Source organism: Phyllobates terribilis, unplaced genomic scaffold, assembly GCF_046119375.1.
Source record: "Phyllobates terribilis strain yellow unplaced genomic scaffold, ASM4611937v1 Scaffold_2__4_contigs__length_985480577, whole genome shotgun sequence".
Lineage (NCBI taxonomy): Eukaryota > Metazoa > Chordata > Amphibia > Anura > Dendrobatidae > Phyllobates > Phyllobates terribilis.
Window position 1 is genome coordinate 168,047,388 of NW_027362762.1, and position 17,143 is coordinate 168,064,530.

The 17,143-nt window shown below is 46.4% G+C and overlaps 1 protein-coding gene across 1 annotated transcript in view; it reads right to left on the reverse strand.

Annotated features, from left to right (window-relative positions):
* HIGD1C (HIG1 hypoxia inducible domain family member 1C) overlaps nt 1–17,143 on the reverse strand; it is a 38,691-nt gene that overhangs the window by 16,665 nt on the left and 4,883 nt on the right. The window contains exon 2 of the mRNA XM_073663254.1: nt 2,031–2,130. Within this exon, the coding sequence (XP_073519355.1) occupies nt 2,031–2,121 (91 nt within the window). The 5' untranslated portion in view covers nt 2,122–2,130. The remainder of the gene's footprint in view (nt 1–2,030; nt 2,131–17,143) is intronic.

Genomic DNA, 17,143 nt, shown 5'->3' on the forward strand with positions numbered 1-17,143 from the left:
GTCAAAAAGGGAACAGGAGGAGAGGTGGGAGGACAGTTCAAAGTGGACGTGTTGTTTCAGTAGTTTTGAGGCATAGGGGAGAAGTGATATGTGGCGATAGCTAGTCAGTGAGGATGGGTCAAGGGAGGGCTTTTTGAGGCACTCTTCAAAGATAGAATCCATGTCCCAGCTAGGTCTCTTATGACGAAGAGTAGACTCGGCAGATAGAGGCAAGACCAGGCTAGATAGTGTTTTTGACTTCCTCCCTAATCATTGTCCTCATATCGACCATGAAGGAGGATAGGTCCTCCTTAACCATCTAGGAAATACACTCTATACAGCTGTTTGCTTTTGACAATTTAATGCTACATGCTGCATATCTCTTAACCCTCTTCTTAGTAGCTCAGTTTTTTTTTTTTAAGGATCTCCATGTCCTATGAAAAACGTTGAGATGCAATATAGACATCTGAGGAAATAAGAAAAATGACTACTGCCCCCTGACATAACTCACTTGACCAAGGGATGGCTCTGCAGAATTGTCAGAAAGGCCAGGATTTTACCCCTCCATTGCTAGCAAAACCTGCACTAGTAAGGTCGGCCACAGGATCCGAAATAAAGAAAGATCTCACCCAGCATTCGTTATCTGATTCATCAGAACTGGATTGACCCATCTGTGCTGCCCATATCCAATTAATTAAAGCAGTCTCCACTCAACAGTGATCCGAATTCTGTTGCGGTCCACACTGGAATCCCCGGAACCAGACGTGTGCTCCACACTGGAATGCACACCAGACACAAGAGGCCTTTGGCGCCGCTCCCAGAACCAGAAATGTGTGTCATCCTGGGACGCACATTGGGCGCATCAAAGGCAGCACCTCCTCACCCGCGCATGCTCCAGGGAATAGGCGGCAGGAAGCCAAGAGCCCTCCACAGAGGGATGCGGCTGTACCTAATCCCATGGCTGGACTGGGAAGGCCCTCTGCCCAGAGAGGTGTAGGCCACGGACCCTGTGACAGGAGGAAGGAAAAGTATAAACCCCTCCGATCCTCCTGAGTCTGTCAGGTAAAGTCTTCGAGCATAGAGGGCACCTCTCATGTGTCTGTCACTGATAGGGACAGGAAAAACACTGGTGGGTGGTGTTGGAAGGGGCTATTTAACCTCTTGTGTATTCCTGCCCCCATCAAGGATAAGAAGGGCTACCTCCTGGTGGTGCTGTCAGGAGGGAAGTTCTGGAAGCACTAGCCTTTTCTGAGGCAAAAACGCCTCAAAAGCACTTACAAAATGCCCTAAAATACGCCCAGATAGCTCTCATGCCTTTTTTTTTTTTTTTTGACTCACTATTGCCTTCTATTATAAACAATGAATTTGATTTTTAATAGAAATAAAAAGGAAGAACCTGGCAAGCACTTTTTCAGGCATTCTTTAAAACAGGCCCGGTCATAAAACACCTGAAAAAAAAATATCCCGTGAACATAGCCTAAGAGGTTTATGCTGCTAACCGGCAGCATGGACCACCCGAGGAGTGTGATGCGGGCTGCAATACACTAAGCAACGTCCTGCTTCTGCTGCTAGGCTACTGTCTTCAGTGCAGGGGGCGAGTGCAATAGAACTGTACAGTGCTCGCTCCCATGATGAAGATGGTAGCCAAGATCGACGTGCAGGACGCTGACTAGTTTAGTGTAATCCGCAGCACAGACCTTGGGTGATTAGAAATGCATTTCTCCATTTAAGAGAGGATTTTTAATAAGAAATATATTGTACAGTTACTTTTTTTATTTTTTTAAAGCCCTTTGCAGTTTTAACCATTTTCAAGCAAGAGCTGCTACAAGGGAATAGGGCAATTATGGAATTGGGGTACAATTCTCTTTACTTCCAAACCAGAGCTGAACGCTAAAGTGTCCAAAGTTTCTTCTCTGATCCAGCATCTAACTAAACCATCCTAAATGACCATCGGAGCTGATCACTTTAGTTTGCATGGGAATCTATTAGCAAAAAGCAGAACGAATTTAACAAGCAACAAAAACAACCAATCAGAAAACAATTAACTGTACCTATAGGGACAAAAGGCGATTCCTTAGACTTTTTGATCAGCTTCGATGATGTTGAGTCGCCTTCTGAGGAGGTCCATTCTTCTGAAGACATGTTTGTTTTCTATATGGAAAAAGAAATAAAATAGCATGGTTTATCACACTATTAATCTGGTTTACCATTAATATATGGTGAAAACTATATAATAAACATATATAAAGCTCTACTGCGCCAGTTAGTGAGATGATAACTTAATACAACTAATCCAATACAGCAATAAACACAACATCAGTGGGGGTCTTTGATCCCTTCAATGATGGGACTACAATTCTAATAAAGCACGGCCACCCCTCTGTTGGTTCTTCCCACTGCAACAATGATGCCCAAAAAATACTTGGTCATTAACAGTTCAGGGTTTATACACTACATGTATAGGTACAGCAGGTCTTAGAAGTATGGACTAGAGGGGAAGAATAGTGAGCAGGTGCCCAAAAAAAAGCAGTCCCATAAAACGGTTTACTGTTCCAGGAACTGAGTGTAAAGACTGTAGACAGTAACTGCACATTTTATTCATACAGTACTATCACATACTAGGCCTGATTAGATTTTCTTTTTTTATCTAGTTTAGAAAACCCATTTTCAAATAATTGTCCTGCATTACACAGATTTTCTTAAATGACAACTGTGCAATGTCGCATTTCACCTGCGAAGGCGCTGCAGGGAAGACATGGGTTATGTGCAGACAGAGTTTTTAGAGGGGGGGGGGGTCAAAAACAAAGTTTTATAATTGAAACCATTTCAGCAGACACTCCTTCTTTGAGGAACATTTACTAAAGCGGTTTTGAAGGGTTTTTGATATGCTTCATAATAAAAATACTATTCCAAAGTGTTTTTTTTTTTTTTTTTTAAGATAAAAGTTAGCAAGCTTGGTTCTGTTGCTGTATGCGAGTAGTAGTGTTGAGCCACCCCCGTAGTGTTCGGGTTCGGTTCGGTTCGTCAAACACCGGGATGTTCGAGGAACTGTTCGTCGAACACCGTTAAAACCAATGGCAGGCAAACAAAAACACATAGAAACACATAGAAAACACCTTCAAAGGTGTCCAAACGCTGACAAACTGCTCAGAAGACGCTCTCTTTAAAAAAGCCGGCCGGCAAATTTAGCAGCGGCATACACCGGTACCCGACAATTTAGACAAGAAGGAATAGAGCATCACACATAGATTAGATAGATAGAAACATGTCAGTTACATATATATGAAGTACAGTGACAGTGTTGGTTACTGTACTTGTCATTTAGTGTAAAGGATTTATTAAAAAAAATATTAGTGTTTTCATGCACCGTCTCTTTAAAAAAGCCGGCCGGCAATTCAGCATCTGTACCCGACAATTTATAACAGAAAGAATAGAGCATCACACATAGATTAGATAGATAGAAACATGTCAGTCACATATATAATAAGTACAGTGACAGTGTTGATTACTGTACTTGTCATTTAGTGTAAAGGATTTATTTAAAAAAATAATAGTGTTTTCATGCACCGTCTCTTTAAAAAAGCCGGCCGGCAATTCAGCAGCGGTACCCGACAATTTAGAACAGAAAGATAGAGCATCACACATAGATTAGATAGATAGAAACAGGTCAGTCACATTTATAATAAGTACAGTGACAGTGTTGATTACTGTACTTGTCATTTAGTGTTAAAATAAAGGATTTATTAAAAAAAAAATTAGCGTGGGGGTCCCCGTAATTTTAGTCTCTAGCGGAGGTTAAGCAGACGGCTGGGGCAGATGTTTGAAGCCTGGGAAGGGGGCAATACCCATGGAGCTTCCCAGGCTACTAATATCAGCCCCCAGCTGAATACCTAGCCTTTACTAGCTATTAAAATGGGGGACCCCCCAAAAAAATGACGTGGGGTCCCCCCTATTTAATAGCTAGCAAAGGCTAGGCAGACAGCTGGGGGCTGATATTAATAGCCCAGGAAGGGTGCCATGAATATTGGCCCCCTCCCAGGCTAGAAACACCAGCCGTCAGCCGCCCCAGAAATGGCGCATCCATAGGATGCGCCAACTCTGGCACTTAGCCTCGCTCTTCCACGCTGCCCTGGTGCGGTGGCAGGGGGTAATAGGGTTGGGGTTGATGTCAGCTTATAATGCCAGCTGACATCAAGCCCAGGTTAGTAATGGAGAGGCGTCTATAAGACACCCCCATTACTAACCCCATAGTCAAAGTTAAAAAAAACACAAACACCCAGAATAAAGTCCTTTAATTGAAATAAACACACAATTCTTTATTGTTCTAAATTAAACCATACTTACCGTCACACCCATTCCAGCTGAAGCCAACGATCTTCTGCAATAAAAGAAAAATAATAAACCAACATCATCCTTACCTTTCCATGGTTCCCAGGACAGCTCCAGCTCTGCTACATCGAGATGACAGGCTGGACCGCAGCAGAACGCTGCCATCCAGCTTGCCATGCCGCAGACACTGAGAAGCGCAGGCATGCTTGCGCTCCTCAGTGTCTCTCTGTGACGGCATAAAGATGAGCCGAGGTCATGTCCAATGAACTCGGCGCACCTCATGCACGTCACTGACAGCGTGGGAAAATTCTCACGCTGAAGCGCTGAGTGCAGGAGAATTCTCCCATGCTGTCAGTAACGTGCATGAGGTGAGCAGAGTTCATTGGACATGAACTCGGCTCATCTTTATGCCGTCACAGCGAGACACTGAGGAGCGCAAGCATGCCTGCGCTTCTCAGTGTCTGCGGGATTACAGGCTGGATGGCAGCTTTTTTGCTGCGGTCCATCCTGTCATCTCGATGTAGCAGAGCTGAAGCTGTCATGGGAACCATGGAAAGGTAAGGATGATGTTGGTTTATTATTTTTCTTTTATTGCAGGAGATCGTTGGCTTCAGCTGGAATGGGTGTGATGGTAAGTATGGTTTAATTTAGAACAATAAAGAATTGTGTGTTTATTTCAATTAAAGGACTTTTTTCTGGGTGTTGTGTTTTTTTTAAATACTTTACTAGAAATTCATGGCGGTCATGTCTAATACTGGCGTGACCCCATGAATTTTGGGCTTAGGGCCAGCTGATAATACCAAGCTGGCCCTAACCCCTTTATTACCCAGTGAGCCACCGCACCAGCGCCCTGGATGAGTTGGGTACAGCGCCAGAAGATGGCGCTTCTATGAACGCGCCATTTTCCGGGGTGGCTGCGGACTGCAATTTGCAGCGGGGGTGGCCCAGAAAGCTTGGGCCTCCCTGCGCTGCGGATTCCAGCCCCCAGCTGCCTAGTTGTATCTGGCTGGACACAAAAATAGGGCGAAGCCCCACGTATTTTTTTTTTAATTATTTCATGAAATAATTAAGAAAAAAAGGCCTTCCCTATATTGTTGTGTCCGGCCAGGTACAAATAGTCAGCTGGTGGTTGGGGGCAGCCCGTTCCTGCCTGCTGTACCTGGCTGGACACAAATATAGTGCGAAGCCCCACTTCAATTTTTTTAAATTATTTCAGAAAATTCATGAAATAATTAAAAAAAAATTGACGTGGGGCTTCGCACTATATTTGTGTCCAGTCAGGTACAGCAGGCAGGAACGGGCTGCCCCCAACCACCAGCTGCCTATTTGTACCTGGCCGGACACAACAATATAGGGAAGCCCTTTTTTCCTTATTTCATGAAATAATTTAAAGAAAATTGACGTGGGGCTTCGCCCTATTTTTGTGTCCAGCCAGGTACAACTAGGCAGCTGGGGGCTGGAATCCGCAGCGCAGGGAGGCCCAAGCTTTCTGGGCCACCCCCGCTGCAAATTGCAGTCCGCAGCCTCCCGGAAAATGGCGCGTTCATAGAAGCGCCATCTTCTGGCGCTGTACCCAACTCATCCAGGGCCCTGATGCGGTGGCTCACTGGGTAATAAAGGGGTTAGGGCCAGCTTGGCATTATCAGCTGGCCCTAAGCCCGAAATTCATGGGGTCACGCCAATATTAGACATGACCACCATGAATTTCTAGTAAAGTATTTAAAAAAAACACAACACCCAGAAAAAAGTCCTTTAATTGAAATAAACACACATTTCTTTATTGTTCTAAATTAAACCATACTTACCGTCACGCCCATTCCAGCTGAAGCCAACGATCTCCTGAAATAAAAGATAAATAATAAAGCAACATCATCCTTACCTTTCCATGGTTCCCATGACAGCTTCAGCTCTGCTACATCGAGATGACAGGCTGGACCGCAGCAGAACGCTGCCATCCAGCCTGTCATCCCGCAGATACTGAGAAGCGCAGGCTTGCTTGCGCTCCTCAGCGTCTCTCTGTGACGGCATCCAGATGAGCCGAGTTAATGTCCAATGAACTCGGCTCACCTCATGCACGTCACTGACAGCGTGGGAAAATTCTCACGCTGAAGCGCTGAGTGCAGGAGAATTTTCCCACGCTGTCAGTGACGTGCATGAGGTGAGCTGAGTTCATTGGACATGAGCTCACCTCATGCACGTCACTGACAGCGTGGGAGAATTCTCCTGCACTCAGCGCTTCAGCGTGAGAATTTTCCCACGCTGTCAGTGACGTGCATGAGGTGAGCCGAGTTCATTGGACATGAACTCGGCTCATCTGGATGCCGTCACAGAGAGACGCTGAGGAGCGCAAGCAAGCCTGCGCTTCTCAGTGTCTGCGGGATGACAGGCTGGATGGCAGCTTTCTGCTGCGGTCCAGCCTGTCATCTCGATGTAGCAGAGCTGAAGCTGTCGTGGGAACCATGGAAAGGTAAGGATTATGTTGCTTTATTATTTTTCTTTTATTGCAGGGGATCGTTGGCTTCAGCTGGAATGGGCGTGATTGTAAGTATGGTTTAATTTAGAACAATAAAGAATTGTGTCTTTATTTCAATTAAAGGACTTTATTCTGGGTGTTTTTTTTTTTTTTTTTTACTTTGACTATGGGGTTAGTAATGGGGGTGTCTTATAGACGCCTCTCCATTACTTACCTGGGCTTGCTGTCAGCTGGCATTATAAGCTGACATCAACCCCAGCCCTATTACCCCACTGCCACCGCTACAGGGCAGTGGGAAGAGCGAGGCTAAGTGCCAGAATTGGCGCATCCTACGGATGTGCCATTTCTGGGGCGGCTGGTGTTTCTAGCCTGGGAGGGGGCCAATATTCATGGCACCCTTCCTGGGCTATTAATATCAGCCCCCAGCTGTCTGCCTAGCCTTTGCTAGCTATTAAAATAGGGGGGACCCCACGTCAATTTTTTGGGGGGTCCCCCATTTTAATAGCTAGTAAAGGCTAGGCATTCAGCTGGGGGCTGATATTAGTAGCCTGGGAAGCTCCGTGGGTATTACCCCTTCCCAGGCTTCAAACATCTGCCCCAGCTGTCTGCTTAACCTCCGCTAGAGCCTAAAATTATGGGGAACCCCACGCCAATTTTTTTTTAAATAAATCCTTTATTTTAACACTAAATGACAAGTACAGTAATCAACACTGTCACTGTACTTCATATATATGTGACTGACATGTTTCTATCTATCTAATCTATGTGTGATGCTCTATTCCTTCCATTCTAAATTGTCGGGTACCGCTTCTGAATTGCCGGCCGGCTTTTTTAAAGAGACGGTGCATGAAAACACTAATATTTTTTTAAATAAATCCTTTACACTAAATGACAAGTACAGTAATCAACACTGTCACTGTACTTCTTATATATGTGACTGACATGTTTCTATCTATCTAATCTATGTGTGACGCTCTATTCTTTCGGTTCTAAATTGTCGGGTACCGGTGTACGCCGCTGCTGAATTGCCGGCTTTTCATGTTTCACTGTGAGCACAGTTCCCATCGATTTGGGCAATCACTCTAATGCCACAACCACCATGGCTGTGGCATTACAGTGAGTGGCAGACAATCCCTGCATGATTGGTGCTCTAAATAGCGCCAGACATGCAGGACACGCTTTTGGTGCACAAACAGTTATCGAACATAACCTCGAACAGCCGAATTTTTGCAAATCGTTCGGGTTCGTCGAACAACTCGAACACCGCCCAAAACAGCTCGAATTTGAGATTGGCGAACAGTTCTAGTCGAACAATGCTCATCTCTAGTGAGTAGTAAGCACGGTTCTGTTTCTATATTGATGTACTAAGCTCTGTTCTTGTATCTGTGTAGTATGTTTGTTTTTGTTCCCATATCTATGTACTAAACTCTGTTCTGCTCCCTTATCTATGCATTAAGCTCCTTTCTGCTCCTGTACCATATTTATGCAGTAAGCTTGGTTCTGGTCCCGTATCTATGTAGTAGGCTTGGTTCTGTTTCTGTATCTGTGCTGTAGTTTCTTTCTTTTCCTGTATCTATGTAGTAAGCTCCATTCTGTTCACATAATTATGTACTAGCCACCATTATGTTTAAAGCCTGTTACCTTTGCTATTTTAATGCAGCGGCCAGAGATAAGCAGGCTAGAGATGGGCCACTGCTTTGTGATTGCCCCCAGGCCAAATTTTGCCAGCCAGCCCTACTCCATCGCTGCAATAAAAAAACAAAAAACAAACAAAAAAAACCCCCACACGTTGCAGTGGTGCTTTAAAAGAGGTTGTTCGCTACTTTTCCATTGATTATCTATCCTTACGATAGGTTATCAATGTCTGATCGGCCGGGGCAGACACCCGACACCCCAGCTGATCAGCTGTTATAGATGTTGGCGGCCATCGGCCGGACATACTCGCTTGCTGAGCTGGACGTCAGCTGACTGTGGCCTAGGTAGGGTGCTGCACATCCACCTCCTATTCAAATCAATAGTAGGCGGAAGTGCAGTACCCTGCGGCGGCCACTATCAGAAGACGTCCAGCTCCGCAAGTATTTCCAGCCGGCGGCAGCCACCACCAGCTGATCGGTGGGGGTGCCAGGTGTCGCACCCCGGCCAATCAGACATTTATAACCTATCCTAAGGATAGGTCATCAGTGAAAAAGTAGTGGACAACCTCTAAGATATTTAGAAAACCATGCATCATTTTCTTCATACTTCACAAATACTTGCTACTTCGTGTTGGTGTATCACAAAATCTCAATAAAATACATTTAAGTTTGTGGTATATACACACACACACACACACACACACACACACACACACACAGACAGTGTTTTAATAGAAAATACATTTTCCTTTAGCCATCTCAAGGAAGGAAAATGATGGGTGTAATCGTTTGTATCTTATAGTGGAAGAATGATTGTTTTTCAAGGCAAAAACACGGATCAACTCTGAATGGTTTGAAGAAACGACGTGCAAATAACAGAAGGGAGAAGAAAAAGGAGTTGTAATCCAGCTGCTCTCCTGCCTGGCACACAAGTTACCAACCTCAAGTGACCTGCCTGATTACAGCGGTGTGGTAGGAAGTGTGACAGGTCCCTATGAGCGGCTCTTAGAGGAGGAAGGGAATAGAAACTGAGGATCTCAATGGTTTTAACAGCCAAACATCCACATGAAGATGCAGCGCTACTATGGCGACACAATAATTCTATTCACGAGATCCAACATTCTAACCAAACCCTGCACCCCACAAATGCAGAGGGCAAGTTCATGTCAGCCGCGTCTGGATGTGAGTCAGATCCTGATACTACAGATACTGAGGAGACAGAGCAGCTATGTACAATTGGCACCAGGGCATTGATGCCAGGACCCTTTTATTCTATTCTTAGTGCTGGGTTGGAATCTGTGCGCAGCAGCAGGGGAGGATGCACTCAAACTAATGGGATTCTACAATGGAATTTTCCACTTTCTAGGACAACATCTACAGGTTATGCTTTAATATGTTGCTTGTCCCAATCAGTCTAGGACATGAACTAACAATATTGTCAAATTGTAGAATAGTGTTTGGGCTAATATAAAATTAGTTATATATTTTAATCTGATATTAGCATTACATTAAAGCTGCTAAATCATCACATAGTCCTGACCAGGTGGTGGGCAATTACATTACCAGAGACCACGACTGTTTGTGGAGGGCCAAACCAACAGGGTGAAATTAGTTTGGCTCAATATTAACATGTTATTTTGTATTAATAATTTTATTGCTTAATATTAAGCAGAATTTAGAATGTTGTCTCGCTACTACTGATAACCCATGTTGAGATAGGACCGATTGTACATTTATCCTTCTCAATAGCAGCTAATAAAAACTAAATAGAAAGGAAAGGGAATGGGTGTTTATACGGCTCCAGTAACCCATATATAAAAGGAAATGAAACGATACTTGCAATATTACAAAAATAAGATATAGGAAAATCTTTATTTGTATTTTCAAAAAACACTAAATAATCTTAAAAAAAAAAAAAAAAAAAAAAAGTAGGGGGAATACTTTTTGTGAAAAAGAGCCTCCACGACAGAATAGAAAAAAGGAGCTAATAAAAGCCATAGACATTCACTTTTTTTTTTTTTGTTTTTTTTAGAAAATTTATCAAAAACAGTAAATCATATTGCTCCCCCTTATTAGGCCCTTGTAAGTTGATTAACAGCTCTCCAAACAGTATGATCCTCCAGAGGTGCCCACATCATAGATTCATAGAATGGTAGAGTTGGAAGGGACCTCCTGGGTCATCTGGTCTAACCCCCTGCTCAAAGCAGGATTCACTAAATCATCTCAGACAGATGTCTGTCCAGCCTCTGTTTGAAGACGTCCATTGAAGGAGAACTCACCACCTCTCGTGGCCGCCTGTTCCACTCATTGATCACCCTCAAGTGAAAAAGTTTTTTCTAATATCTAATCTGTGTCTCCTCCCATTCAGTTTCATCCAATTGCTTCTAGTCTTTCCTTGTGCAAATGAGAATAAAGATGATCCTTCTACAATGTGACAGCCCTTGAGATATTTGTAGACGGCTATTAAGTCTCCTCTCAGTCTTCTTTTTTGCAAGCTAAACATTCCCAAATCCTGTAACCGTTCCTCATAGGACATGGTTTCCAGACCGGTCACCATTCTGGTCGCTCATGGTGTTCCCACTTCCCACCACACGGTATTATGGCCCCACAGACACAATATGAAACTCCACATTCCAGACAAAAAAAAACCCCAAAGTATTATTTACCTAGCCCTGTTCCCCTAATGTGCTATTTCAGTCTGTGCAGACTGAGACTCTGTGCAGTAGGCACAATCTGGTGAGGTCATAGCACCTTCTGCATTGGGATTCAGATGCACAGGCTGAATGGTGGAAGAGGAAGCAGACAGTTCCCTATTTGACCATAGTATTAAGCTGTATATATATCTTGAGGATACCATTAAAAGCTTATAGGCGGTCAGAAGGTGAAAGATGAGGGTTACAGAGCGTCACAGAATGAGCTCACTAATGAGTTCAGTTAACTCTTTCTGCAGTGAGCTATGTACAGTGAAACGTAGCGACTGTGAAAGTTGAAAATTATTGCAAAAATTATTTTACAGCAATAAATTATTGCATTCACTGAAAGTGTCCATAGCCTTTAATGCTAAGACAACTGAACCATTTTAGGTGTCTCGCCATCAGGGCTGTTGTGGAGTCGGAGTCAGTATAAAATGGACCAAATCCTAAAATATATAATAAATTGGGTACAGTAGTTCAATGCAGTTTGTGGGGAATATTTTTTTCATAAGAATTTGGGAAAGTTATGAAATGTCCTCTAAAGGTCTGTCCTATTCCTGATCTAAGGGTCTAGACTTTTAACTGAGATGAATCTGGGCTACAGTAAATTTATCACTTAAACATGATCCATGTATGAGGGAGTCGTGGAGTTGGAGTCGGTGTCGTGGAAATTGAGGAGTCGGAGGTTTAGCTTACCGACTCCACAGCCCTGCTCAACATTGTTACCTCTGATCAGCGCTTGGCATTTCAGAATATCTTGCCATGTATCAGTTGAACACTAAGGCTTCGATGGAGCTGGGGGAAAAAAATACACTATACAAAAGCATGGCATGCTGCCCAACCTTATACAGTGACAGACACCAAAGAAACCCCCATATAATCAGTGGGATCCATCAGGAGCCGCTGGTGTCAGTCATGTGACGGATCCAGCATGCTCATTATTTAGATCCAGGCTTATCACCCCTTCCATCTATGGCCATTAATTTGCCGTGGTTGCAGGCTATACATGCTGTCTCCTCTGACCTTGATGCAGATAACATGTTGATCACGGATCTTTACATGAAGACATTTAAATCACTTTAGATCTTCCCATAAAGGTAAGACTGCAGTCTGCACCAGGGCTCGTCCACACGGATGGATTAGTCGTATGGCAGGTTCATACATTTTTGTTATTTGCTAAAAATCAGATCAGATTTATTGACTAAAACACAAAAGAAAATCTGCATGGAATGCAAAAAAAAATTAATATTATTAAGCCCAGTATAGAACTGCTCCAAGAAGTGGGAGAGCTCCATGGGGGCCACGGATTTCAGTAGACAGCACACAAGGGCCAGGACCCCACATTGTGTGCAGGGAGCGAATATCAGCATCCAGTACCAGCAAAACCACCAATGTAATGGACACCGCAGACTCTGCATAAAACAGCGGCTCCATAACACCGCACAGGTGACGCCCAGATCAGACTTGTTCTATATCCTCAGTAGGTGATGACAATTTTGGAGAAACTCAGCAATTGGCACAAAGCTGTAATAATGGAGAAGTGCTTTGGAAGCAAAATATGGAAGGACTACAGATCTCAGCACGCCCTCCCAGACGCAGAGGAGAAGCTTTTAGTACAGAACAGACACATAAGCTGCAGAAGTCATCTACTGTACATACCACACTGTACAATGGCAGTCATTGTAGACTGGGCTGCTGGAATGAAAGGCGTCCTGTACACACACAGTAAGTCTGCAGCCGTCACTGCAGCGCCCTGTACACACACAGTAAGTCTGCAGCCGTCACTGCAGCGCCCTGTACACACACAGTAAGTCTGCGGCCGTCACTGCAGCGCCCTGTACACACACAGTAAGTCAGCGGCTGTCATTGCAGAGCCCTGTACACACACAATAAGTCTGCAGCCGTCATTGCAGAGCCCTGTACACACACACAGTAAGTCTGCAGCCGTCATTGCAGAGCCCTGTACACACACACAGTAAGTCTGCAGCCGTCATTGCAGAGCCCTGTACACACACATTAAGTCTGCGCCGTCATTGCAGAGCCCTGTACACACACAGTAAGTCTGCAGCCGTCATTGCTGAGCCCTGTACACACAAATTAAGTCTGCAGCCGTCATTGCAGCGCCCTGTACACACACAGTAAGTCTGCAGCCGTCATTGCAGCGCTTTGTACACACACAGTAAGTCTGCAGCCGTCATTGCAGAGCCCTGTACACACACAGTAAGTCTGCAGCCGTCATTGCAGAGCCCTGTACACACACAATAAGTCTGCAGCCGTCATTGCAGAGCCCTGTACACACACAGTAAGTCTGCAGCCGTCACTGCAGAGCCCTGTACACACACACAGTAAGTCTGCAGTCATCATTGCAGAGCCTTGTACACACACAGTAAGTCTGCAGCCGTCATTGCAGAGCCTTGTACACACACAGTAAGTCTGCAGCCGTCATTGCAGAGCCCTGTACACACACACAGTAAGTCTGCAGCCGTCATTGCTGAGCCCTGTACACACAAATTAAGTCTGCAGCCGTCATTGCAGCGCCCTGTACACACACAGTAAGTCTGCAGCCGTCATTGCAGCGCTTTGTACACACACAGTAAGTCTGCAGCCGTCATTGCAGAGCCCTGTACACACACAGTAAGTCTGCAGCCGTCATTGCAGAGCCCTGTACACACACAATAAGTCTGCAGCCGTCATTGCAGAGCCCTGTACACACACAGTAAGTCTGCAGCCGTCACTGCAGAGCCCTGTACACACACACAGTAAGTCTGCAGTCATCATTGCAGAGCCTTGTACACACACAGTAAGTCTGCAGCCGTCATTGCAGAGCCTTGTACACACACAGTAAGTCTGCAGCCGTCATTGCAGAGCCCTGTACACACACACAGTAAGTCTGCAGCCGTCATTGCAGCGCCCTGTACACACACAGTAAGTCTGCAGCCGTCATTGAAGAGCCCTGTACACACACAGTAAGTCTGCGGCCGTCATTGCAGAGCCCTGTACACACACAGAGTAAGTCTGCAGCCGTCATTGCAGCGCCCTGTACACACACACTAAGTCTGCCGCCGTCATTGCAGAGCCCTGTACAAACACAGTAAGTCTGCGGCCGTCATTCCAGAGCCCTGTACACACACAGTAAGTCTGCGGCCGTCATTCCAGAGCCCTGTACACACACAGTAAGTCTGCGGCCGTCATTGCAGCGCCCTGTACACACACACAGTAAGTCTGCAGCCGTCATTGAAGAGCCCTGTACACACACAGTAAGTCTGCAGCCGTCATTGCAGCGCCCTGTACACACACAGTAAGTCTGCGGCCGTCATTGCAGAGCCCTGTACACACACACAGAAAGTCTGCAGCCGTCATTGCAGCGCCCTGTACACACACAGTAAGTCTGCAGCAGTCATTGCAGAGCCCTGTACACACACAGTAAGTCTGCAGCCGTCATTGAAGAGCCCTGTACACACACAGTAAGTCTGCGGCCGTCATTGCAGAGCCCTGTACACACACAGAGTAAGTCTGCAGCCGTCATTGCAGCGTCCTGTACACACACAGTAAGTCTGCAGCAGTCATTGCAGCGCCCTGTACACACACAGTAAGTCTTCGGCCGTCATTGCAGCGCCCTGTACACACACAGTAAGTCTGCGGCCGTCATTGCAGAGCCCTGTACACACACAGTAAGTCTGCGGCCGTCATTGCAGCGCCCTGTACACACACAGTAAGTCTGCAGCCGTCATTGCAGCGCCCTGTACACACACAGTAAGTCTGCAGCCGTCATTGCAGCGCCCTGTACACACACAATAAGTCTGCAGCCGTCATTGCAGAGCCCTGTACACACACACAGTAAGTCTGCAGCCGTAATTGCAGCGCATTATACACACACACAGTAAGTCTGCAGCCGTCATTGCTGAGCCCTGTACACACAAATTAAGTCTGCAGCCGTCATTGCAGCGCCCTGTACACACACAGTAAGTCTGCAGCCGTCATTGCAGCGCTTTGTACACACACAGTAAGTCTGCAGCCGTCATTGCAGAGCCCTGTACACACACAGTAAGTCTGCAGCCGTCATTGCAGAGCCCTGTACACACACAATAAGTCTGCAGCCGTCATTGCAGAGCCCTGTACACACACAGTAAGTCTGCAGCCGTCACTGCAGAGCCCTGTACACACACACAGTAAGTCTGCAGTCATCATTGCAGAGCCTTGTACACACACAGTAAGTCTGCAGCCGTCATTGCAGAGCCTTGTACACACACAGTAAGTCTGCAGCCGTCATTGCAGAGCCCTGTACACACACACAGTAAGTCTGCAGCCGTCATTGCAGCGCCCTGTACACACACAGTAAGTCTGCAGCCGTCATTGAAGAGCCCTGTACACACACAGTAAGTCTGCGGCCGTCATTGCAGAGCCCTGTACACACACAGAGTAAGTCTGCAGCCGTCATTGCAGCGCCCTGTACACACACACTAAGTCTGCGGCCGTCATTCCAGAGCCCTGTACAAACACAGTAAGTCTGCGGCCGTCATTCCAGAGCCCTGTACACACACAGTAAGTCTGCGGCCGTCATTGCAGAGCCCTGTACACACACAGTAAGTCTGCGGCCGTCATTGCAGCGCCCTGTACACACACACAGTAAGTCTGCAGCCGTCATTGAAGAGCCCTGTACACACACAGTAAGTCTGCAGCCGTCATTGCAGCGCCCTGTACACACACAGTAAGTCTGCGGCCGTCATTGCAGAGCCCTGTACACACACACAGAAAGTCTGCAGCCGTCATTGCAGCGCCCTGTACACACACAGTAAGTCTGCAGCAGTCATTGCAGAGCCCTGTACACACACAGTAAGTCTGCAGCCGTCATTGAAGAGCCCTGTACACACACAGTAAGTCTGCGGCCGTCATTGCAGAGCCCTGTACACACACAGAGTAAGTCTGCAGCCGTCATTGCAGCGTCCTGTACACACACAGTAAGTCTGCAGCCGTAATTGCAGCGCATTATACACACACACAGTAAGTCTGCAGCCGTCACTGCAGAGCCCTGTACACACACAGTAAGTCTGCGGCCGTCATTGCAGCGCCCTGTACACACACAGTAAGTCTGCGGCCGTCATTGCAGCGCCCTGTACACACACAGTAAGTCTGCGGCCGTCATTGCAGCGCCCTGTACACACACAGTAAGTCTGCGGCAGTCATTGCAGAGCCCTGTACACACACAGTAAGTCTGCGGCCGTCATTGCAGCGCCCTGTACACAAACAGTAAGTCTGCAGCCGTCATTGCAGCGCCCTGTACACACACAGTAAGTCTGCAGCCGTCATTGCAGCGCCCTGTACACACACAATAAGTCTGCGGCCGTCATTGCAGAGCCCTGTACACACACACAGTAAGTCTGCAGCCGTCATTGCAGCGCCCTGTACACACACAGTAAGTCTGCAGCCGTCATTGCAGCGCCCTCTACACACACAGTAAGTCTGCAGCAGTCATTGCAGAGCCCTGTACACACACAGTAAGTCTGCAGCCGTCATTGCAGAGCCCTGTACACACACAGTAAGTCTGCAGCCGTCATTGCAGCGCCCTGTACACACACAGTAAGTCTGCAGCCGTCATTGCAGCGCCCTGTACACACACAGTAAGTCTGCAGCTGTCATTGCAGCGCCCTGTACACACACAGTAAGTCTGCAGCCGTCATTGCAGCGCCCTGTACACACACAGTAAGTCTGCAGCCGTCATTGCAGCGCCCTCTACACACACAGTAAGTCTGCAGCCGTCATTGCAGAGCCCTCTACACACACAGTAAGTCTGCGGCCGTCATTGCAGAGCCCTGTACACACATAGTAAGTCTGCAGCCGTCATTGCAGCGCCCTGTACACACACACAGTAAGTCTGCGGCCGTCATTGCAGCGCCCTGTACACACACAGTAAGTCTGCAGCCGTCATTGCAGCGCCCTCTACACACGCAGTAAGTCTGCAGCAGTCATTGCAGAGCCCTGTACACACACAGTAAGTCTGCAGCCGTCATTGCAGAGCCCTGTACACACACAGTAAG